At 44.9% G+C, this 24,244-nt stretch overlaps 3 protein-coding genes across 5 annotated transcripts; 2 read left to right on the forward strand and 1 right to left on the reverse strand.

Annotated features, from left to right (window-relative positions):
* The first annotated feature begins 742 nt into the window (after positions 1-742).
* Positions 743-6,900, forward strand: LOC135520211 (neurogenic locus notch homolog protein 3-like). 3 transcript variants are annotated; one of them, XM_064945603.1, is made up of 11 exons: positions 743-1,085; positions 1,915-2,065; positions 2,389-2,721; positions 2,829-3,055; positions 3,258-3,588; positions 3,872-4,020; positions 4,174-4,235; positions 4,349-4,478; positions 5,202-5,299; positions 5,488-5,819; positions 5,935-6,900. In XM_064945603.1, exons 1-11 carry the CDS (start codon positions 1,031-1,033, stop codon positions 6,455-6,457), a joined length of 2,391 nt encoding a protein of 796 aa, XP_064801675.1. In that variant the 5' UTR covers positions 743-1,030; the 3' UTR covers positions 6,458-6,900. The 3 variants fall into 3 exon arrangements, with proteins under 3 accessions (XP_064801675.1, XP_064801674.1, XP_064801673.1); XM_064945602.1 differs by having other exon boundaries at positions 1,918-2,065; positions 4,162-4,235; XM_064945601.1 differs by having other exon boundaries at positions 744-1,085; positions 4,162-4,235.
* LOC135520214 (pre-B-cell leukemia transcription factor 1-like) lies at positions 6,720-17,546 on the reverse strand. Its single transcript, XM_064945604.1, has 8 exons — positions 17,255-17,546; positions 16,403-16,476; positions 14,479-14,723; positions 10,523-10,713; positions 9,976-10,111; positions 9,719-9,860; positions 7,555-7,643; positions 6,720-7,375 (listed from the first exon to the last, which is right to left on the reverse strand). The coding sequence occupies exons 1-8, from the start codon at positions 17,491-17,493 to the stop codon at positions 7,295-7,297; spliced, it is 1,197 nt and encodes a 398-aa protein (XP_064801676.1). The 5' UTR covers positions 17,494-17,546; the 3' UTR covers positions 6,720-7,294.
* Positions 17,547-19,136: 1,590 nt separating this feature from the next.
* On the forward strand, positions 19,137-22,267 carry LOC135520215 (G-protein-signaling modulator 1-like). The gene is made up of 5 exons (XM_064945605.1): positions 19,137-19,304; positions 19,645-20,152; positions 20,356-20,506; positions 20,816-21,042; positions 21,649-22,267. Exons 2-5 carry the CDS (start codon positions 19,661-19,663, stop codon positions 21,787-21,789), a joined length of 1,011 nt encoding a protein of 336 aa, XP_064801677.1. The 5' UTR covers positions 19,137-19,304; positions 19,645-19,660; the 3' UTR covers positions 21,790-22,267.
* The last annotated feature ends 1,977 nt before the right edge of the window (positions 22,268-24,244 follow it).

Genomic DNA, 24,244 nt, shown 5'->3' on the forward strand with positions numbered 1-24,244 from the left:
GTAAGGGCTTGATATATCTGAAAATGTTGTACAGTAAATTACTTACTGGCTGATTCACCTTTGAATTTGAAAGGAATCTCATGTAGAATAGCGACATCGTGTGGAAAGCTTGATGACCTACACGATGATAATCATAATCATTATCACTGCTCTATCATCGATACTTTATTTCCACGATCATCTATTGCATATTCCCCCTTGACAATGCACAGCAGCCTAATGTTTTATATAGGTTAATATAAACTCATCATATAAAACATTTAAAAAACGATTCTAGGTTTTTGCTCAAATACCCCAATTGAAGGTCAAGAGTAAGTAGTATGCCTTAGCCTGAAATAGTAGATAAGATTATATATATATTTTCTAAATGCAGAGAGCATACTCCTGCATGGGAGGTAAAAAAGTGACATATGCAGCCGTACTCCTAGGCCTGTATTCATAATGTGACTCAGAGAAGGAGTACTGATTTAGGATCGGTTTAGCCTTTTTTAAATGTAATTAAAATGTTTGGGTGAACGGGTTCGGGGGGGGGGGGGGGGTCTAGATCGCTACTCCTATTCTGAGACGCTTTATGAATACAGGGCCTGGTTCATTTGAAAGATTACATCCTGAGACATTGAAATAAGTAGAAAAACTGACTGCAGACTCACACAAAGACCACAAACACATACACACACACACACACATCCCGCTCCTATTCTTTTCCACACAGTGGCAGGAAGTTGTCCACATATCCGCAGTGCTTCTGAGGAAGAATTAGAGAGAGGGAGGTGGGTGGTAGCAGCACTGGAGGTTAGGGTGTACACTTTAGACATAAACTGTTCACACGGTCCAATTGCAAACGCGGTCTTCTCTTGAAGATACCCAGAGAGATACCTCGCGACACTTTGGCGGAGTACAGACTTGCCGGACCTGTCATAGCTGGACCAAGGCATTGGACCTAGTAACCACACTGGTACAGCTGGGAGGATAGTGAGAGAGAGTAGACTACTGCCATCTCCATCCTCCTCTCTGGGACCTGCTTGGCCCAATGATGCTGGTGCTGTGGACAGCTGTTTTGTTGGGTTTGAGCAGGTGGTGTCGAGGTGAGTCCGTCTTCCAGCTATCATCTTGTTGATACGATGTTAGATACCTATGAGAGTGAGGAAGAGTCTCTACTAGGTAATTGTCTAAAGAGAGGAAGTCTTACATGGTACTTCCCAACAACGAAACATACTTTTTTTTTTTACATTGATATTCTCACTTCTATGTTTTATAGATTTCTGAGGATATATCATTCGGAGAAAATCCTGTGATGTACTTGACATATGCTGCTCTCACATTCTTTCAGCGTCACTTTATAAGATGCTGCATGAATGTGTCCCTGATTTAAAGATGTAACTAACCAAAAAGATTGTACTGCATTTCCTTGAATGTTCACTGCTATACAGTACACTATGTTGAATCCCAACTCTCCTGTGTTATGATTTAATTGTCCCTCACACACCTGCCAAGCCTCTCCATTGTCCCTCTCCATTTACATTCCTCATCGCCAGGGTGACGACCTCCGACCTTCATCCAGTCCCAGCCCACTCCATTTCCTGTTGCTATTCGCCTCTCCTGGAGACTTCCTGTTTGTGACAGGCCTCCTATTTCCCGTTTCATGGTTCATGCCAAGGACACACCTTTCATAGCCTGCCTGGCCTGCATGCTACCAAGCATTGTTAACAATGAATGCTTGGTGGTGATAGGTACACATAGGCCTACACAATACACAGCTTGAAAATGTAGGTCAAAGCACAGGTTCTTGCGTGATACAGTAGTGTAATTAATGGATGCTTTTATCCAACGTGATTCAGTTTAAGTTAGTATATTAGTGTCAAGTGGAAATCCAACCTTTGTGTGTGTGTATGTGTGTGATTCCTCCCCAAATAGCAGCAGCATCTCCCGGTGGTGACCCCTGGGCCCAGTGTCCATCCAGACAGTGTAAGGCCACGTTTGGAGATGGGTCATGTGATAAAGACTGCACCGAGCCTGAGTGTCTGAGGGACGGGTTCGACTGTCTGAGGGACAAAGGACACTGCAAGTAAGACACTGTAGCAGCAGGGAGATCTGGGCTGCATTTCATTCCAGGAAGATATTCCATCAACCTTTCCCTTCGTTCACTCTCCTTCATGGATCAAACAGGACTGGATATGTGAAAGCAATATGGTGACTTACTCTTACCCAGTAGTCTCATATTCATGGTGAGGGGAGTGAATAAGAGCAGAGGGGAGAGAACATCTTCCTGGAATGAAACGCACCCTGCTCTTTACTCTTTATCACTCTCACTTTCATTTTGTATACATCCAGATGTTTCAGCTGGGGTTCACACTTTCTCTGCATCCCTCCAACTATCCCACCTCTCAGCTCAGGCCACATCCACTACTGCCGAGACCACTATGCCAACTCTTACTGTGACCAGGGCTGTGAAAGTGCCGCCTGTGGCTGGGACGGGAGTGACTGTCACAGGCACCACAGCCCTCTGTGGGCTAAGGGCACCCTGCTCCTGCACACCCACGTCCCCCTGCAGCACGGCACATTTTCCAACAGTTCCCTTCTCTGGGCCCTCAGCACCCTCCTGCAGACGCCCCTCAAATTGCGCGGCATGGTGCCCCTTGACCCCAGCAAGGACCTCTTCACCTTTAATCCCCAGCAGCTCGAGAACCTGCTGGCTCAAGCTTCCTCGGATGACTCAAATGGGTAACTATAAAGAGATTATGATTTTGCTTCCCCAAATGTTTTACCTTAACCTAGTCTCTTTTGTTAACATCTCATCAATGTTCTCACTCCCCATCTCTCTGAAACAGCTCTCTCCTATTCCTGCAAGTGGATAACAGGCCGTGCTCCCGTCTTCCTTCTACCTGTTTCCCGTACGCCATTGAAGCAGCTAACTTCCTGCGGGCTGCTACGTCGTCGACTCGTGTGTCGGTCCCCTCTCACCCAGAATTAAAGGCCATTATTAGTGTAAGAGGGGTTGGGGAGGAAATAGGGGGGAGAGAGGAGGACCCAGTTGAGGAAAAAGAGGAAACTAATGGTATGTATCCTGTTACATAGTGTGTGTGTGTGTGTGTGTGTGTGTGTGTGTGTGTGTGTGTGTGTGTGTGTGTGTGTGTGTGTGTGTGTGTGTGTGTGTGTGTGTGTGTGTGTGTGTGTGTGTGTGTGTGTGTGTGTGTGTGTGTGTGTGTGTGTGTAAATGTGAGTACCATCTAATATCTCTGCACCCCTTCTCTGCACAGGAGCAACACCTCCATGGCTATGGGCTGTGATCGGCGTGGCAACGGGCCTGGTACTGGTTTTGGTCTTGATGGTTGTCTTGGCGATCAGAAGGGTGAGACGACGACGAGCGGAGAGGGAGGGAGGAGAGAGGGTTAGGCACAGATCCACTGTCACTGAGAATGACAGCGGAGCCAATGTGGCCAAGGCATGGGCCCAGCACACACCCCACCGAGAGCAGAGGGGCAGGACAGGGAGAGAGAAAGACAGGAATGGGATAAAGAAGAAGAAAGCAAAGGAGGCTGAGAAGAAAAGACGCAGAGATCCACTGGGGGAGGATGCCCTTCGACTGCGGTGAGTGAAGATGAAGGATTATGGGAGAAGTTAGAGGATGTTCAGTCTAGTAAATCAACAGCGCTGTGATCACATAACAGTTTGCTTCATTGTAATGGGTTGTATGGCTTTCGGTTGTTTGCATTAGGGTCATTTTAACCTAACTGAACTTTTAATCTGTCTGTAAGATAAAACTGTTGTTCTGTTGGACTACCTCTATTTTACACAATATTAGTGATACTGTAGTAATATCACTAAGTATGCACAAATTACTACTATTCAGAGCATAAACGTATGATTTCAGGCCCCTGAAAAAGGACCTGGATATTGGAAGTGACACTGACTTTACACAGAGCTCTATGGAGGACATCAACAGGTCCATCTGTGACCACCGGACGCAAGAGCAGAAGCACTACCGCAGCCCCCCGAGCCACCCACAATCACCCACACAACGTAACATCACCTCCTGATCATGGTTAACATACTGCATTAATAGGCTTGTAAAATGATTCATTATTCTCTTATATTAATTTGTCACAGTATAGTTTACGGTTTGCACAACGTAACTAAGCATGTAACTAAATTGACTTTCAGCTCCCCTTTTAGCTCCCCCAAGAGGATGGGAGAGAAATGCTGTCCCGTCTACACAACACAGAACACCCAATCAAGTGAGTTCCATGCATATTCTACATAAATGTCAATATGTTTATTTACATTTTAGATAACGCTGGTTATTATTTACAGTGTTCTATTTTGACAATACCAAATATTATTTTGACAGTCTGGTTCGGTTCAGTGGTGTGGTCCAGATGGGTCAGTTGTCCTGATTCGTGCGGTCCGGAGTGGGCTTGACCGTGTGGTTCTGGAGCTGCTACGAGCTGGGGTGCCGGTCAGCAACACCGACCACACTGGTATCACTTTCCTCTCCCAATTTCCCAATTATATTATTAACCAAAATGTAGGCTAGATGGTAAAATAAGTAAACTGAACTTCCCTGTAGAGTGTCATGGGAGGATTATTGTGCAAATATATTTTAAAAATCAATATTACGTGGAACAAATGTCCATAAATGTTATGTAGCTTCCATAGGTGTAATAACTAGCTTATAAACACACTGCCTCGCATACATATTACTACATTGTATTACTTTGAGGGGTTGAGTAACCAGTGTAACTGACCCCATCTCTCTCTGGTCCTCCCCATGTCGCGTCCCTTTTTGTGTCCCTTCTCTCCTCTTCTGTTCTGGTAAAACCTCCATGGCTTCCCACTCTTCCTTCCCATGCCTCTCTACAGCACCCCTGCTGCCCCCCTCTCAAACCGATACAGAAGTTAATGTGCCCTAGTGCCCAGGCAGTGTGGATGTACCATATTAGCCTTCCTTGCTCTTCTCTCTCTCTCTCACACACACACACCATCTCTCTCTCCCTCTCGGGCTCATTCCCTAGTCCCTCACCATCATTTGCATTCTCATTTCTTCCCTTTCAAAATCTCCCTCTTCCCCGTCTTTCACCCTTTGGGCTTGACTCTGTTGTATAATGTTTGTTCACTGGCTGACTTACTCCCTCTCTTTCTGTACTGAACTCCCACCTTCTTTCCCTCACCTTCCTCCACTTGAAATGCACTCTCTCTCCCAGGGAGATCAGCCCTCCACTGGGCATCCTCAGTTAACCACCTCTCCTTGACAAGAACCCTCACTCGCTATGGTGCTGCTGTGGACCTACAGGACAACAAGGTACCAAGGCCAGCAGAAGCCTCTGCTTTTATGATTATTCACATACTAGTATGAAGATTTAGGAAGAAGAACTTCGAAGAAACTATATTCAGTTGAATCTGCGTAGAATGGTTCAACTTTAAGGTACTCTCATATTATTGTTTCGGCACTCCCATTCTCTGATATATACCACTCCCATTATCTGATAGGGTGAGACTGCTCTGTTCCTCTCCGCCCTCCACGGTTGCTATGACACCGCCCGGTTCCTGCTCCTAAACGGGGCCAATCAGGATCTGTCTGATCGCAGAGGACGCCGGGCACTGGATGTTGCCCGAGAGGGCATGCATCATCAAGTCTTGGAGCTCCTATTGGCTCACAGGTTTCAGAGAGGGCCTATTCCTATGGAGCAAGCCAATGATATGCTGTGGGATGAGCGTGCCTTGCTGTATAGCCAATGGGTGAATTCCCCTGGGCTCCCTGGGAGAAGTGCCTCCTTCTCTGGTGTCATAGGGCATCGGGATATGTCTTCGCCTCCACCAAGGTAAAGTCTTGTGGCATTTGACACATCTACTCACAATAACATTTAGCAAATTACTAATCTTGGTAAGGCAAATTCATCACTGCCTACTCATCTGATCGCCCTCTTCTTCTGACAGTGATTGGTCAATGGGCAAAGTGCAGTGCCCTTCCCCTCAGAACTGGCGGCCACAGCTCAACCAATCAGTGACCGCACTGGTCACCCCAAGAATCATGGGGCGTCCCCCACGGCCAATCAGCACTCTGCAGGAAGTTACCTCAGAGGACGAAGATCGTGAAAGGCCCCAGAAAGTCCCAAGAGCAGCGACACCGCACTTCCTGTTACCCCAGCCTGCTCCTCGACAGCGGTCCTTCTCCTGTACCCAGAATGCAATGCAGCGTCACTCCAGTTCACAGCAGCCCGAACCGACTTATGTTGCCTTATCAGAGAAAATTGCCAATGAGCCCATAGAAAGAGTGATCGTAGTCCCTCCTACAGATGCTCCCATCCAATCAAATCGTAGATCAATAGTCGATAGTAGCGATAACCCCAACAGGGCGGCGCCAGAGATTGAAACAGCAAGTTTTAAAAAGGCAGACCAGAAAGCCCGAAATGAGAAGCTAAATAACCACATGCCCGACTCTAAACAAACAGCTTTGTAAGGGAGAGAGCTCTGCTAAAATGACCCCAAATAACATGTCAATCATGTGTTGTTTACATTTTCTGTAACAGGCTCCTTGCCCCTAAATAACAGCAGATTGACAGACGGGATATAAACTCAGTCAATAAATGAGTAACTTAATTTACTCTAAATATCTAAATCAATAAACTATGAAATGATTAATGTGCATTTTTTTCTTTCTGCCATATTAGGCAGTGACCTGTCTCTCTTATGCCGATATCAACCAATCAAGACAGACCAACTGACTGTGAATACAGAGACTTTATTGTAAAAGAGGTAGAGAATACAGGTGTTTTTCACTCACTGTACAGAATGACAGCACTGTTGATATACTCATTCAAACTGTTAATATAACCAGCACACACACTTCATTCATGATATAGACACACAGACAAACAAGCCCAGTAGAAAAGAGAAAACAAACACACTAAATCTTTGGATTTTCTATATTGCCCCCACATCCTCTAAATGCACCTTGATCTGAGCTTTAAACGAAAATCCTAAAATATTTGTAATAACAGGATTAATAATATAGCCTAATAAAACAATGGTAACACAATTTCCCAAGCCTCCCTGCCTACATACCACAGTAACATATAAAGTTGTGGAAAACAAAAACCCATGATCCCAATACAAAACATCACACACACTCACACAAAAATCACACATTCAGCTCATACAAACATAATGAACAGTATCATTAGACAGTAAGAAACAGAAAGGACATACAAAAACCGCAGCCAAGTAAGGGTGATATCATTCTTTCTCCGTTGTCAATCTTTCCATCTATGTCATCGACCCAAAGGGGGCGGGGCCATCAGTCAGAGTCCCCCGAGTGGTCGTTTCCCGGGGAAGTGGCAGAGGGGGGCGTGTTTTGCCCTTGCCAGTTTCCATTAGTCTGAAAAAGAGAAAAAGACGTGGTGACGTGTAGCGGCATTAACCTACACTAACCCCTCTCCACTCTAATACAACTCATCCCCAAGGTTGTTGTTGTGAATGAGAATGGGATCTCAATTAGCTACGAGCTAAAATAAAGATGATATGTAACATGAAGTGAATGACAGTGAAGTTCCATACTTGTGCTCCCATGTAGACAGGCTGCTCTCCATTCATTGGTGGAACACCCAGGAAAAGGTCTGGTCCAGTGAGTGAAAAGCCCCCCGATCCTGTGGAGGAACAAAAGGAGAGATGTCTTTAATAAGGGCTATTAGGCCTAAAATATCAACCTGGTCCCAGATCTGATCCTGTGGAGGAACAAAAGGGGAGATGTCTTTAATAAGGGCTATTAGGCCTAAAAGATCAACCTGGTCCCAGATCTGATCCTGTGGAGGAACAAAAGGAGAGATGTCTTTAATAAGGGCTATTAGGCCTAAAAGATCAACCTGGTCCCAGATCTGATCCTGTGGAGGAACAAAAGGAGAGATGTCTTTAATAAGGGCTATTAGGCCTAAAATATCAACCTGGTCCCAGATCTGATCCTGTGGAGGAACAAAAGGGAGATGTCTTTAATAAGGGCTATTAGGCCTAAAATATCAACCTGGTCCCAGATCTGATCCTGTGGAGGAACAAAAGGTGAGATGTCTTTAATAAGGGCTATTAGGCCTAAAATATCAACCTGGTCCCAGATCTGATCCTGTGGAGGAACAAAAGGGGAGATGTCTTTAATAAGGGCTATTAGGCCTAAAATATCAACCTGGTCCCAGATCTGATCCTGTGGAGGAACAAAAGGGGAGATGTCTTTAATAAGGGCTACTAGGCATACAATATCAGCCTGATCCCAGATCCGATTGTGCTGTGAAGCAAACTTCTATCGTTGGACAAGCAGTCGGCACGACAGCACCAAAGGCCCAATTCCAAATTAGGAAATTAGGCAGGTCTTTCCTACGAAATTAGGCAGGTCTTTCCTACGAAATTAGGCAGGTCTTTCCTACGAAATTAGGCAGGTCTTTCCTACGAAATTAGGCAGGTCTTTCCTACGAAATTAGGCAGGCCTTTCCTAAGAAATTAGGCAGGCCTTTCCTACGAAATTAGGCAGGCCTTTCCTACGAAATTAGGCAGGCCTTTCCTACGAAATTAGGCTGGCCTTTCCTACGAAATTAGGCTGGCCTTTCCTACGAAATTAGGCTGGCCTTTCCTACGAAATTAAGCAGGCCTTTTCTACGAAATTAGGCTGGCCTTTCCTATGAAATTAGGCAGGCCTTTCCTATGAAATTAGGCAGGCCTTTCCTACCAAATTAGGCTGGCCTTTCCTATGAAATTAGGCAGGCCTTTCCTACGAAATTAGGCTGGCCTTTCCTATGAAATTAGGCAGGCCTTTCCTACGAAATTAAGGCCTTTCCTACGCACTTCTCAGTAGTTGGTGTTCAGACGTATCTTATTCAGTTGCAGACATAGTTCCCTTGCATGTGCTGATTAAGCTTAATCCAACCTCTGAAAAGCCTCCCACTTGCTGCTCAATAGATTTTCTTGTGGAGTTTTCATTCAATAGGGTTTTCAGCACATTTATTTTAAGCCATCCCTTTAAATATGGTGTACCTTTTAGTTAGAATTTGTTTTGACAGACTCAACAGAATATATCGAGAGAATGGGTTCAGAATATTAGGGATCAATGGAAGAAAGCCATCTAAATATATGCATATTCGTCTCTGTTTCAGCACCAATTGGTAGAATTAAAAATAGAATGCTGATAGATTGCAGATTATTTAGGGTTAGGAAAGTATTTATGAAAAAACAGGTTTGGAGAGCCTTTATGCACGAAAGAAAACGGTTGTTTGATTCATTCTGAAAATCACCAAATTCATTTTTGAACCCATGGTTATGTTGGAAGATCAGTGTACGTAGAATTATAATAGGCAGGATAGTGTACAATAGTAGACGATACCCTCATCTATTGCCCGCACTAACCATGGAACTGTGTGATGACACAGCCAAGTATTGCGCCATGCGCTGGGTTCAAACTGTTACAGGTTGGTCTGCGCTCCGTTCCATAATGATTTCATTAGCCTAAATATAGTCATAGCTCTTTGTAGAGATAGGTTTGGGGGGGTTAAGAGACCAGAGGTGGCAGAGCGGGTTGGAATGTAAGGTTGGAGCATAGTCTGAAGGTACGGAGGGGCAGTTCCCCTTGCTGCTCCGTAACACAAAAACACTAACAACCCATCCATTTCTATTATCAATTGAACCATAAACTCAAAACAGTGGTGTGTATCACTAGGCCTGGCTTCCTTTCCTCAGCTCTTACCTGTTGAGTTGGGCGTGTGTGGAGAGTCCTCGCTCTGTGTCGCCACGATGGCCGTCTTCATGGCATAGATGTTGGCCTCCTCTTGGAACTTCCCGATGTTCTTCTTGTAGCGGATTCTCTTGTTTCCAAACCAGTTGCACACCTGTTCAATTAACGAGCCAGTAAGAGGCTGGTCAATGGAGTCAACTGTATATGGACGTATCAATTGGTGAGCTAATAGTAAGTATATGACGCATATACTTATGACGCAAGGTTACCTGAGAGACAGTGATGCTGCACTGTTTGGCTAGTTCTTCTTTGGCCTCTTCGCTGGGGTAAGGGTTGGCGAGATGGGAGTAGAAGTACTCATTCAGGACTTCCGTCGCCTGCTTGCTGAAATTACGTCTCTTACGCCTGACAACACAAAGGTGAGTGTGTTGAGAGTGGGCATACAACCCAGGCAGAAGTGTACATTTCACAACTGCAGTAACAACTGATATTGACACACAATAGTCAATCACAACCTGCACTGTAACAACATAATGCTCTGTAAATATGACTGGTATGACCATGAATCATTGTTCATGGGGTGGCAGGGTAGCCTAGTGGTTAGAGCGTTGGACTAGTAACCAGAAGGTTGCAAGTTCAAATCCAGTTAACCCACTGTTCTTAACTGACTTGCCTAGTTAAATAAAGGTAAAATAAAAATGTATGGAATGTTTTATTCTCCATAAAAAAATACTACCTGAAAATGAATTGTCATTCACTATCATGGCAAGTTTTGACAGGTGTTGTATCACCACAATGGCAGTGTTACACGCTGACCTGGCATCGAGGAAGCGGGACCTCAGGATCATGACGGCCTCGCAGGTGCTCTGCTTGAGTTGTGTCTGGATGGAGCTGAACTTGCGGTGGATGATGGCCACCATGCGTTCAATCTCCCGCGGTGACACAGGTCGGGTACGCGACTGCTCCCTCAGCAGGTTCATCACGTGGGTAGTGAACTCACTACAGGCCTACAGGAGACACGGAGACAGAGGGGGGTATTGGAGACAGATATGAGTCAGTTGGGCTCAAAGGATGGAAGTCAACAGCGGGCCGACACTGTTGACGTCGGTCATTTATGTTCACGTTCAACTATCTCACCTAAATTATAACATCACCACATTGTAGTTTACTTTGCTAAAGGGTGTCATTTTCAGTGTGTGTAAAGTGTCAAGTCCCTCCACCTCAAATCAAGTACAGCCAATGAGCCCAGCACACATATATATGTCAGAGTCAATATGAGTTTGAATCTAGCCAGCTAGCCCCCGAATAGCAGCACTGTAGAAACTATTACACTCGACGGAACGACTTGATTAGTGTAGTGTCAACATCGCAGCCACTACCAGCTAGCCTACTCCAGCAGTACTGTATCATTTCAATCATTTTAGTCAATAAGATTCTTGCTACGTAAGCTTAACTTTCTGAACATTCGAGACGTGTAGTCCACTTGTCATTCCAATCTCCTTTGCATTAGCGTAGCCTCTTCTGTACCCTGTCAACTATGTGTCTATCTATCCCTGTTCTCTCCTCTCTGCACAGACCATACAAACGCTCCACACCGCGTGGCCGCGGCCACCCTAATCTGGTGGTCCCAGCGCGCACGACCCACGTGGAGTTCCTGGTCTCCGGTAGCCTCTGGAACTGCCGATCTGCGGCCAACAAGGCAGAGTTCATCTCAGCCTATGCCTCCCTCCAGTCCCTCGACTTCCTGGCACTGACGGAAACATGGATCACCACAGATAACACTGCTACTCCTACTGCTCTCTCTTCGTCCGCCCACGTGTTCTCGCACACCCCGAGAGCTTCTGGTCAGCGGGGTGGTGGCACCGGGATCCTCATCTCTCCCAAGTGGTCATTCTCTCTCTCTCCCCTTACCCATCTATCTATCGCCTACTTTGAATTCCATGCTGTCACAGTTACCAGCCCTTTCAAGCTTAACATCCTTATCATTTATCGCCCTCCAGGTTCCCTCGGAGAGTTCATCAATGAGCTTGATGCCTTGATAAGCTCCTTTCCTGAGGACGGCTCACCTCTCACAGTCCTGGGCGACTTTAACCTCCCCACGTCTACCTTTGACTCATTCCTCTCTGCCTCCTCCTTTCCACTCCTCTCCTCTTTTGACCTCACCCTCTCACCTTCCCCCCCTACTCACAAGGCAGGCAATACGCTCGACCTCTTCTTTACTAGATGCTGTTCTTCCACTAACCTCATTGCAACTCCCCTCCAAGTCTCCGACCACTACCTTGTATCCTTTTCCCTCTCGCTCTCATCCAACACTTCCCACACTGCCCCTACTCGGATGGTATCGCGCCGTCCCAACCTTCGCTCTCTCTCCCCCGCTACTCTCTCCTCTTCCATCCTATCATCTCTTCCCTCTGCTCATACCTTCTCCAACCTTTCTCCTGATTCTGCCTCCTCAACCCTCCTCTCTTCCCTTTCTGCATCCTTTGACTCTCTATGTCCCCTATCCTCCAGGCCGGCTCGGTCCTCCCCTCCCGCTCCGTGGCTCGATGACTCATTGCGAGCTCACAGAACAGAGCTCCGGGCAGCCGAGCGGAAATGGAGGAAAACTCGCCTCCCTGCGGACCTGGCATCCTTTCATTCCCTCCTCTCTACATTTTCCTCCTCTGTCTCTGCTGCTAAAGCCACTTTCTACCACTCTAAATTCCAAGCATCTGCCTCTAACCCTAGGAAGCTCTTTGCCACCTTCTCCTCCCTCCTGAATCCTCCTCCCCCTCCCCCCGCCTCCCTCACTGCAGATGACTTCGTCAAACAATTTGAAAAGAAGGTCGACGACAACCGATCCTCGTTTTCTAAGTCAAACGACACCGCTGGTTCTGCTCACACTGCCCTACCCAGTGCTCTGACCTCTTTCTCCCTCTCTCTCCAGATGAAATCTCGCTTCTTGTGACGGCCGGCCGCCCAACAACCTGCCCGCTTGACCCTATCCCCTCCTCTCTTCTCCAGACCATTTCCGGAGACCTTCTCCCTTACCTCACCTCGCTCATCAACTCATCCCTGACCGCTGGCTACGTCCCTTCCGTCTTCAAGAGAGCGAGAGTTGCACCCCTTCTGAAAAAACCTACACTTGATCCCTCCGATGTCAACAACTACAGACCAGTATCCCTTCTTTCTTTTCTCTCCAAAACTCTTGAACGTGCCGTCCTTGGCCAGCTCTCCCGCTATCTCTCTCAGAATGACCTTCTTGATCCAAATCAGTCAGGTTTCAAGACTAGTCATTCAACTGAGACTGCTCTTCTCTGTATCACGGAGGCGCTCCGCACTGCTAAAGCTAACTCTCTCTCCTCTGCTCTCATCCTTCTAGACCTATCGGCTGCCTTCGATACTGTGAACCATCAGATCCTCCTCTCCACCCTCTCCGAGTTGGGCATCTCCGGCGCGGCCCACGCTTGGATTGCGTCCTACCTGACAGGTCGCTCCTACCAGGTGGCGTGGCGAGAATCTGTCTCCTCGCCACGTGCTCTCACCACTGGTGTCCCCCAGGGCTCTGTTCTAGGCCCTCTCCTATTCTCGCTATACACCAAGTCACTTGGCTCTGTCACAACCTCACATGGTCTCTCCTATCATTGCTATGCAGACGACACACAATTAATCTTCTCCTTTCCCCCTTCTGATGACCAGGTGGCGAATCGCATCTCTGCATGTCTGGCAGACATATCAGTGTGGATGACGGATCACCACTTCAAGCTGAACCTCGGCAAGACGGAGCTGCTCTTCCTCCCGGGGAAGGACTGCCCGTTCCATGATCTCGCCATCACGGTTGACAACTCCATTGTGTCCTCCTCCCAGAGCGCTAAGAACCTTGGCGTGATCCTGGACAACACCCTGTCGTTCTCAACCAACATCATGGCGGTGGCCCGTTCCTGTAGGTTCATGCTCTACAACATCCGCAGAGTACGACCCTGCCTCACACAGGAAGCGGCGCAGGTCCTAATCCAGGCACTTGTCATCTCCCGTCTGGATTACTGCAACTCGCTGTTGGCTGGGCTCCCTGCCTGTGCCATTAAACCCCTACAACTCATCCAGAACGCCGCAGCCCGTCTGGTGTTCAACCTTCCCAAGTTCTCTCACGTCACCCCGCTCCTCCGCTCTCTCCACTGGCTTCCAGTTGAAGCTCGCATCCGCTACAAGACCATGGTGCTTGCCTACGGAGCTGTGAGGGGAACGGCACCGCAGTACCTCCAGGCTCTGATCAGGCCCTACACCCAAGCAAGGGCACTGCGTTCATCCACCTCTGGCCTGCTCGCCTCCCTACCATTGAGGAAGTACAGTTCCCGCTCAGCCCAGTCAAAACTGTTCGCTGCTCTGGCCCCCAATGGTGGAACAAACTCCCTCACGACGCCAGGACAGCGGAGTCAATCACCACCTTCCGGAGACACCTGAAACCCCACCTCTTCAAGGAATACCTAGGATAGGATAAGTAATCCTTCTCACCACCCCCCCTTAATGATTTAGATGCACTATTGTAAAGTGGCTGTTCCACTGGATGTCAGAAGGTGAATTCACCAATTTGTAAGTCGCTCTGGATAAGAGCGTCTGCTAAATGACTTAAATGTAATGTAATGTAATCCGGCCCACTGCTCTTTGACTCGCCCTCCCTCTTCCCCGTCTTTCCAACACTTTACTATCTCTTCAATAAAGCAACAAAAAAAACAACACAAAAGGTTTCGGACTGCCCCACTGCTTTCCCCCCAAAAAAAGAAGTAGAAAAGTACCTGGTCATATTTCTCCATCTCAGTGTGATAGATGTTGCGAATCTGGCTCAACTTGCTTTTGTAGTCTGAGTGTTCCAGTGAGCTGTCTGGAGACATCCCTCCAGAGCTGGTGGCTGCGGACACCGCCGCTGCCGCCCCGCCACCTTTCTCCGGCCCAGCCACACCCTCCGCCAGCAGCATGTTGTCCAATCGCACCAGCTGCGGGTCCTGTGATTCTTCCTCCTGAGCATTTCGCATTGATAGGCCTGCAACAAGAGAGGTCTGTCAATCTGATTCATTGAAAATTAAGAGTTACAATCTCTCCTATTACACTGAACAAAAATATCAATGCAAAATGCAACAATTTCAAAGATATTACTGAGTTACAGTTCATATAAGGTAATCAGTCAATTGAAGTAAATTCATTAGGCCCTAATCTATGGATTTCACATGACTGGGAATACAGATATGCATCTTTTGGTCACAGATACCTTTTTTTTTTTAAAGTAGGGGCTTGGATCGGAAAACTAGCCAGTATCTGGTGTGACCACCATTTGCCTCATGCAACGCGACATCTTCTCACATTGAGTTGATCAGGCTATTTATTGTGGCCTCTGGAATGTTGCCCCACTCCTCTTCAATGGCTGTGCGAAGTTGCTGGATATTGGCGGGAACTGGAACACACTGTCGAACATGTCAGTCCAGAGCATCCCAAACATGCTCAATGGCTGACATTGTGCAGGACATGGAAGAACTGGGACATTTTCAGCTTCCAGGAACTGTGTACAGATCCTTGCGACATGGGGCCTTGCAGTATCATGCTGAAACATGGATGTTCAATGGCACGACAATTCATTGCATTCACATTTCCATAGATAAAATATAATTGTGTTCGTTGTCCGTACCTTATGCCTGCCCATACCATAATCCCACCGCCACCATAGAGCGCGTAGTTCACAACGCTGACATCAGCAAACCACTCGCCCACACGACACCATACACACTGTCTGCCATCTGCCCTAAACCGGGATTCATTCATGAAGAGCACACTTCTCCAGCGTGCCATATCCATCGAAGGTGATCATTTGCCCACTGAAGTCGATGACATTGCCTAACTGCAGTCAGGTCAAGACCCTGGTGAGGACGACGAGCACGCAGATCAGCTTCCCTGAGACAGTTTTGACAGTTTGTGGAGAAATTATTCTGTTGTGCATTCCCACAGTTTCATCACCAGTCTGGCTGTTCTCAGTCGATCCCGCAGGTGAAGAAGCCGGATGGTCTGCTTTGTGAGGCTGGTTGGATGTGCAGCCTAATGCTCTAAAACAACATTTGAGGTGGCTTATGGTAGCAACAGCTCTGGTGGAAATTCCTGCAGTCAGCATACCAATTGCATGCTACCTAACAAAAAATATCGGTGGCATTGTGTTGTGAGTGGCCTTTTATTGTACCCAGCACAAGGTGCAACTGTGTAATGATCATGCTGTTTAATCAGCTTTTTGATATGTCACACCTGTCAGGTGGATTGATTGTCTTGGCAAAGGAGAAATGCTCATTAGCAGGGATGTAAATAAATCTGTGCACAAAAAAGCATATGGAAAATTTCTGGGATATTTTAAACCAACACTTTACATTTACGTTCAGTGTATATAAAAATATCTTCCCTCTGAGGTACAGACTTGGAGAAGCACTTTGTGGAAGAAACAAGTAACGGAAGGCTCATCTTGCGCAACATTTTTAAAGTCATCATACACAATACATGTTGTTGAAAATTGTAAATAGTTAGAGAATGTTCTGTCATCCAAATGCATAGATTATGCGCAACTCATTATTATTATTATGATGGAGCCAACATCTGTTTTCATCACAGATGGTCAGAAACTTTTAAACGAATTAGCAACAAGTTTTAAATCAAACAAAGGGTTTCAGTTAGTGAAAATTAACCTACCCGTTTTCTCTTTGATCTCGCATAAGACGCTGAACAAAGCTGGTTTCATTCGATGGCAATTCAATGCGTGTTTTCTGACGAATAAAAAAAAGATAATTGTTATTATTATTAGCTAGCTAACTAGCTACTGTAGCTGTCTATCTAGTTTATCTAGCCAGCTATTTAGCAACGAGCCATTAGCACCAACAAAATATTTGATAAGTTAGCTAGTTCCCTGCTTTCACACGCTTAATATAGCTAGCTATCGTTAACTAGATGACATTCATAACAAACATCGGCTCTGTTGTTCATGACCTTTTGACTGGAGTTCACTGCAGCCTGCTAAGGTAACGTTAGCTACGCAATGCTATGGCTAGCTAGCAGCAGCTACAATATGTAGCTAATATGTTAACATTTTATTCGTAGAACAAATGTAACATGAAATGGATGATGTCAAGATTATGGCCACAATCCGTTGATAATATATTGTTATTCATATACATGTAAATATAACCGTTAGTAGTAACACAAAGCAATAGAGCGTAGCTAGATAACTGGCTAGTTATAGCTTAGCAAGAATTCACCCTTTTCATCGAGTTAGCCACAAAAATGATTTCGGTTTTTATAAATTTCACAACAACAGGCGTGTAAATAGTTCAGGGGAAGAAGTGATAACCATTTAATATGGCGTGCAAATAGCTTTATCATGAAACAAAGCCAGTTAGCTATCTAGCAACGTTGTCTACCTAGTTAGCTTATTAAAAAACTTCAAAGTTGAAAAGAATGAAAACTTTAGCTAACTCTTGGCCATTGAGCAACTTTGCAGTAAAGGTGTAGCTAAATCTGAATAAGTTAGAAACAATTATGACTAACTTTGCTTGTGCTTCGTCCAAACTTTGGTCGGTGATGGTCATGATTTGTTGCAATATGTCACCAATGTCTCTGCGGCTTTCATGTCCATTTTCTGCGCCTTCGTGGCCCGTGTCTCCATCGGAGCGGTGGTGGGAAGATGGATGAACCGAGTTTAGAGGGTGCATACCGGGGTGAGAGCTCAGGCCAAGGCCCCGGCCGTTAGAGGGCCCGTTGCCAGTGAGAGGCTGCTGCTGCAACATCCTGAGCGGCACACAGTGGCGCGGACGAGTAATCACAGTCACACACCCTTCAAAACTCAAACACTAGAGCAGGCCTGCACGAGAGTCCCCTAGCGATTGACAAAGAAAGTCTCGAACAAGAATGTTCATAAAATTCGATTTGTACTCCAGACAGGCCCCATAGGCTACTGTACTAGGGACATTCATAGCTATGACTTTTAAACTAAGTAAGTCTTCTGAACAACCAGGTAGATGGATATACCTATAAGGCAACTATGTGTGTAAGAGAGAAAGAGAAACAGAAAACGTGAGAAGAGCAGTGGCTGTTCTAGACCCTTTCAACTGGGGGGGGCAAGCTGGGGCCAGTTGTACTGTTAGAGGGGCCAGTTACATTAGACGTTATTGTTGACATATCGTTTTCTTCACTGCATTGCAGGCAAAAGACCATGTTCATAATCATCATTGTTGCCACTGTCTAATAATGGATGTAAAAAAAGAATGATAGCAAAAATTAGTTATGTAAAAACTATTTCATACTCCACATTTAGGGAGGCCACAAGGGCGTCCCGAATTGTTGTCACAGTGGCCCCAGAACCGCCACTGGAGAAGAGGGGGATCTTTCAATCTGCAAGTAGCCTAAAACATTGAGCATTTGCATCCATGATGGGGAAGGGATCATCTTCTGATTTCATGTCAGCTAATTTAATAATGCATCAGCTTCATAATAAGGTCACACACAGGTCTTTACCAATCAAATCATCAAATATTTATTTTCATCACATTTTATTTGTCACATGCTTTGTGAACAACAGGTGTAGACTAACAGTGAAATTCTTACTTTCGGGCCCTTCCCAACAATGTAGAGAGAAAAATAGAAAAATAATAACACAATGAATAGATACACCATGAGTAACGATAACTTGGCTATATACACTGGGTACCAGTACCGAGTTGACATGCATGGGTACTATGAGGTAATTTAGGTAAATTTACATATAGGTAGGGGTAAAGTGACTAGGCAAGAGGATAGATAATAAGTAGTAGCAGCTGTGTATGTGATGAGTCAAAAGAGCTTGAGGGTCAGCGTGGTGGATGTGTTGTGGCCTACTCTCACCACATGGGACAATACAAGCACTCCATAATATTAACAGATTTGACAAATTCATTCACAGTGAAAGTTTCATACATCAGTGGGTGATATACAGCAGAACACTTTTTAGAACTACAGAATAGTTCAGACAAGTCATATATAAACATACACAAATTAACAATTACCCTCCCTCTGTTCTCTCACTTCACCAAAAATAATCAACATCTGACTATATCTCTCTCCTTCTCTCTCACACACTTTGTCTACTTCTCCTTTAGCTGCAAGTCAACAGGAAGTATGCCAAACCACAGTCCCTGTCAGAATAACAGAGTGCCTGTTTCAACATGTTGCTGTTTCTGACTGTATGCTGTTCTGCTGAAAATGCAACACAAGCAGAGCAAAACTTCATAGTCATTTCCCTCTTTCTGATGTTCATCTCAAATTATGAGTTTTGACTTTGTTAAAAACAAGGCTATTTGATAACATCGCACCACTTCACTTTTTACAGTAATATTTCATAAATCCATGACACAGAGAGATAGGGGACAAATAAATAGGGGTGGGTTGGGGTAAGAGGAACAGGAAGAGACTAGCGAGCGAGAGCTCGTCACGGTGATATGTGAAGTCATAACTGATTAGTTGTCATGAAGAAAACTGCCATGTGAATCAGTGATGCCATACCTAATCCATGTGGACACAAGAAGATGATGTTTATCAGAAACTGAACTCCAGGAAAACACAGGTACGATAGACTTATTGAGAGCGTGGGTGGGTAAGGTAATGATTGGCAGGCGGGCAAGTACAATCCAAGATAGGAATTCAGTGCCTAAAGAAGTGAGCAGGAAACCAGTCCTGGTTTTTCATAAACACCCCTCTTGAGATTATACCATATTATGCTTACAGGTACAGTAGCCGTTCAGTCTGTGTCACACTAGAAGTCTTCTACATGTGTTCTTGAGAGTTAACATTTTGATCAACTCTATTAGATTACCTAATACATTTTCTTAGAACCAGTTCCACATTCCTCACAATGTACAATAGAACATCAGTTGATATATTTGTCTTATCTAATTTTTTGTCAGGTTTACACTGAGACAAATGGATGTTGTCATGGAATACCCAAAGGTCAAAGTTGAAACAGCTGAAGAGGAGCACTTGGAGGATCTAATCATTATTAAGGAGGGGGATGTTGAGGGAGGGATAGAGACAATAACAGGCAAGAGCAACGATGAAGACTCCAGTGCGGAAGAGGATGCCACTGCCAGACATGGACAGACTGGAAAAGCTGAAAGCGGAGATGGCGACAAAAGAAAAAAGGATAACCATATAAATCAAGCAAAAGGAGAGACTGGGACAGAGGAGGGGGTTGAGCACATTAAAGAGATGGATGAATTAGTAATGGATGGCCCAAAACTACATGGCAAGAAAGAAGGGATGGCGATGGTGGATAAAACAGAAAAATACAAAACAACAGAACAGGATTTGGAGACGGACAAACCATCACAAGGATTACAAGTTGACACAAATAGACATCTTCCCTTTGACCAGTTGCCCAAAGATACGCTGAGCCCAGAGCATGCCCAAAAACAGGTCTATAATATGTGCTTTCACTAAAAAATACTGCAATTTCCCTTGTGCCCACAATTACAATAATTCCGTTATTGGGTTTTCTTTCACATATAGAAAAAGAACAAACAACATCCCAGTGGTGGAAGAATGAGGAGTTCATTTTGTGGTTACAGAATTTGTAGTCCTTGATAATGACTACTCTTTCTGCAACCTGTCTTTCCCAGGCTCAACGGTCAACCCCTTACTTCCCAGACGCTCTGTATGACCTGGTCTTTACTCTGCAAGAAGGAAGACGACTCAATGACCAGCGGTGCTCATTCAGAGGGAGGAGAAGATGCCATTCTGAACCCAACACCTACATTTCAGCCCACAGAGGTGATAGAATGCGAAAACAACTCCCTGTAATAATAACTAAGTGGTAAACATAACAACTTTTGCCATTAGCTTCCCTTGTTTCAACATTGACACGCTCACTTCAAATGACAGAAGGGGAAAAGCTGTAAATAACTGTACGGTACCAACATCCATTGAAGTGCTTCTATCATATAACTGTGGCAGGGACACATATTAGGATGTCATCTGTTGAAATAATATTGCTTGAATGATTAACTAGGACACTAAAGGAACTAGGACACTAAATGTAGCATGTCTCCACTCTCTTTTCTCCCCTTCCATTCCCAACAGTGCATTTCTCCTCAATGACCTCGCTGCAGAAAGACGAGTTCTTTGACTTGGTGGCTACTTCCCAAGGCCGTCGGCTTGACGACCAGCGGGTGGAACTACATGACACCCCACCCCTTAAGCCGAAAGCCAATAAGAAGAGGAGCAGCGTAAAAGATACAAAACCTAAAAAGTCTGCTCCAATTGCAGTGCAGAACGAGGACTTGTACAATATGATTCTCATCTCGCAAGTAAGTAACTGTAATCACCCAAGCTGCCAATAGTCAATTTGACCAAAACATTATTTTGTTCTTGTCATAAGCAAAATATCATGTAGGCATCATGTCATATGGTGTTACGTTAATATCATGTTACAGTGCTACATTGGCATAACAGATGAAGGATCTTCATTTTCCTGCGCCCCAGGAAATGCAATGACTTTGTGCTTTACATAAATGAACGGAAAACCCGCACTAACAAAGTTATATTAACAGTATTTCCCTTTTCAAGTAGCTTAATTTTGGCCAGTTTATAGCCTAACCACCGATCATGCAACATCATGGACTAAACATTCAAATTCTGTTGCTGCAGGATTATTTTACTGCAAAAATACTGGTCAAATGAATATCCTACACCTGTATGTCATGTGCTGTAACATGGGCATTGGGTATTATGTTGTATGGTGTAACAACATATCATGATATCATGTCATATGGTGTATAAGCATCATGTCATATGGTGTATAAGCATCATGTTATGTGATGTTACGTAGGCGTAATGTCTCGTCTCCGTACCTCAGGTCCAGGGTAAAATAGGCATCAAACCATGTGGTGTTTCTGACTGTCTCTGTACTTCAGGCCCAGGGTAGGCTGGAGGAGCAGCGCAGTGTGGCCCCAGGGCCTATGGATGATGAGGACTTCTTTTCCTTACTGATGAGTGTCCAGGGAGGACGCATGGAGGACCAGAGGACTGAGTTGCCTGGGATTCTGGGAACCTGAGAGATACACATGCTGTAGAGATGGGCTCAAATGGCTCAGAGTATGTGGTGTAGCCCTATAGAGCAATGGCTTTTGCTTCTTATTTACCTGGCCAGACCAGGCATGACCATTTTGTTCTGTTATGGTCCGAGTTGACAGTATCATCTGTATCGATACCTGCATCAGTAATTTAATAAAAAAATTGTATGTGAATAATAGAGGCGTCATTTCAGTTGCATAATGCTGTAGAGACTAATTCCAATGTTTGTTGTATGATATTAAGCTTACAGAGTGGGCTGATTTGTATGTTGACTGCACAATAATTTGGATGTTATTCAAAATGCCCCTACGCTTTGGGGTGCTTTAAATGTGTTTATTGCAATATGAGGAAATGAGTTTTGCTCACCACAGCAGTGAACGAGTATGAATGAGAGTGTTTGTGTTTCCATCTTATATTTGAATTCAGCTCCTCATGAGAATAAAATAAGCGTTAAATGTTTGACCTGCATCAAGAGTGTTTCTAGTTGTTCCCCGAGAAGGCTTCTGATAAAGTCCCTCAGCCTTTGTCTACTGGACCCCACAGAGATTTTGAGGGCCAATGCAAGGGCCAACACAGCATCAAAACCCTGGGGGCCTCCAGGAAGCCTGCAGTCTTGTCAGACTCCAGTCCACTCCAACTGAGACGGCAACTTTCAGAGGAAGTCTTGAACTGTCTGTGCAGAGAAGGTGGTAAGTGATGAGGAAGAATGCTTATTATGGCAGTTCCTCAAAGTGTGATTCAACATTCAAAAGGCCCTCACACATTTGAACTATCTTCATTGCATGTTGAATAAGATGAGAAAAAAATAAGAAACCTGCACACTGCTGACGAAGGCATTGAGGCCAATACGTAAAGCTTATTAAAGAGCAGTGATAATAGCAAGAGCAGTGAAAAGTTATCATATCATATGACAACTGGCTGCTCGAAGGTCAAAATGCTAAGTATGCTCTGTGCAACACAAGGAAACCTGAAGTGGAGTACTTCTTTAACCTTCTTTACAATTGTTAAAAACAAAGTCCCAAAGACAGAGAAACTGTTTTGGTGGCATACAGTGCCTTGCGAAAGTATTCGGCCCCCTTGAACTTTGCGACCTTTTGCCACATTTCAGGCTTCAAACATAAAGATATAAAACTGTATTTTTTAGTGAAGAATCAACAACAAGTGGGACACAATCATGAAGTGGAACGACATTTATTGGATATTTCAAACTTTTTTTAACAAATCAAAAACTGAAAAATTGGGCTGGCAAAATTATTCAGCCCCCTTAAGTTAATACTTTGTAGCGCCACTTTTTGCTGCGATTACAGCTGTAAGTCGCTTGGGGAATGTCTCTATCAGTTTTGCACATCGAAAGACTGACATTTTTTCCCATTCCTCCTTGCAGAACTCCTCGAGCTCAGTGAGGCTGGATGGAGAGCATTTGTGAACAGCAGTTTTCAGTTCTTTCCACAGATTCTCGATTGGATTCAGGTCTGGACTTTGACTTGGCCATTCTAACACCTGGATATGTTTATTTTTGAACCATTCCATTGTAGATTTTGCTATATGTTTTGGATCATTGTGTTGTTGGAAGACAAATCTCCGTCCCCGTATCAGATCTTTTGCAGACTCCATCAGCTTTTCTTCCAGAATGGTCCTGTATTTGGCTCCATCCATCTTCCCATCAATTTTAACCAGCTTCCCTGTCCCTGCTGAAGAAAAGCAGGCCCAAACCATGATGCTGCCACCACCATGTTTGACAGTGGGGATGGTGTGTTCAGGGTGATGTGCTGGGATTGCTTTTACGCCAAACATAATGTTTTGCATTGTTGACAAAAAGTTCAATTTTGGTTTCATCTGACCAGAGCACCGTCTTCCACATGTTTGGTGTGTCTCCCAGGTGGCTTGTGGCAAACTTTAAATTACACTTTTTATGGATATCTTTAAGAAATGTCTTTCTTCTTGCCACTCTTCCATAAAGGCCAGATTTGTGCAATATACGACTGATTGTTGTCCTATGGACAGAGTCTCCCACCTCAGCTGTAGATCTCTGCAGTTCATCCAGAGTGATCATGGGCCTCTTGGCTGCATCTCTGATCAGTCTTCTCCTTGTATGAGCTGAAAGTTTAGAGGGACGGCCAGGTCTTGGTAGATTTGCAGTGGTCTGATACTACTTCCATTTCAATATTATCGCTTGCACAGTGCTCCTTGGGATATTTAAAGCTTGGGAAATCTTTTTGTATCCAAATCCGGCTTTAAACTTCTTCACAACAGTATCTCGGACCTGCCTGGTGTGTTCCTTGTTCTTCATGATGCTCTCTGCGCTTTTAACGGACCTCTGAGACTATCACAGTGCAGGTGCATTTATATGGAGACTTGGTTACACACAGGTGGATTGTATTTATCATCATTAGTCATTTAGGTCAACATTGGATCATTCAGAGATCCCCACTGAAC

This window comes from Oncorhynchus masou, chromosome 29, assembly GCF_036934945.1.
Source record: "Oncorhynchus masou masou isolate Uvic2021 chromosome 29, UVic_Omas_1.1, whole genome shotgun sequence".
Classification (NCBI taxonomy): Eukaryota; Metazoa; Chordata; class Actinopteri; order Salmoniformes; family Salmonidae; genus Oncorhynchus; species Oncorhynchus masou.

Coding starts and splice junctions, on each gene's coding strand:
- LOC135520211 (XM_064945601.1), top strand. CDS start 1,031: ATGATGCTGGTGCTGTGGACAGCTGTTTTGTTGGGTTTGAGCAGGTGG. Junction 3,589..3,871: donor GAGGATGCCCTTCGACTGCG/GTGAGTGAAGAT, acceptor GTATGATTTCAG/GCCCCTGAAAAAGGACCTGG. Junction 5,820..5,934: donor ATGTCTTCGCCTCCACCAAG/GTAAAGTCTTGT, acceptor TTCTTCTGACAG/TGATTGGTCAATGGGCAAAG.
- LOC135520214 (XM_064945604.1), bottom strand. CDS start 17,493: ATGTTGCAGCAGCAGCCTCTCACTGGCAACGGGCCCTCTAACGGCCGG. Junction 14,724..16,402: donor CGAGATCAAAGAGAAAACGG/GTAGGTTAATTT, acceptor CTCTTGTTGCAG/GCCTATCAATGCGAAATGCT. Junction 7,644..9,718: donor ACACACGCCCAACTCAACAG/GTAAGAGCTGAG, acceptor GTTCCTCCACAG/GATCGGGGGGCTTTTCACTC.
- LOC135520215 (XM_064945605.1), top strand. CDS start 19,661: ATGGATGTTGTCATGGAATACCCAAAGGTCAAAGTTGAAACAGCTGAA. Junction 20,153..20,355: donor CAGAGCATGCCCAAAAACAG/GTCTATAATATG, acceptor TGTCTTTCCCAG/GCTCAACGGTCAACCCCTTA. Junction 21,043..21,648: donor ATATGATTCTCATCTCGCAA/GTAAGTAACTGT, acceptor TCTGTACTTCAG/GCCCAGGGTAGGCTGGAGGA.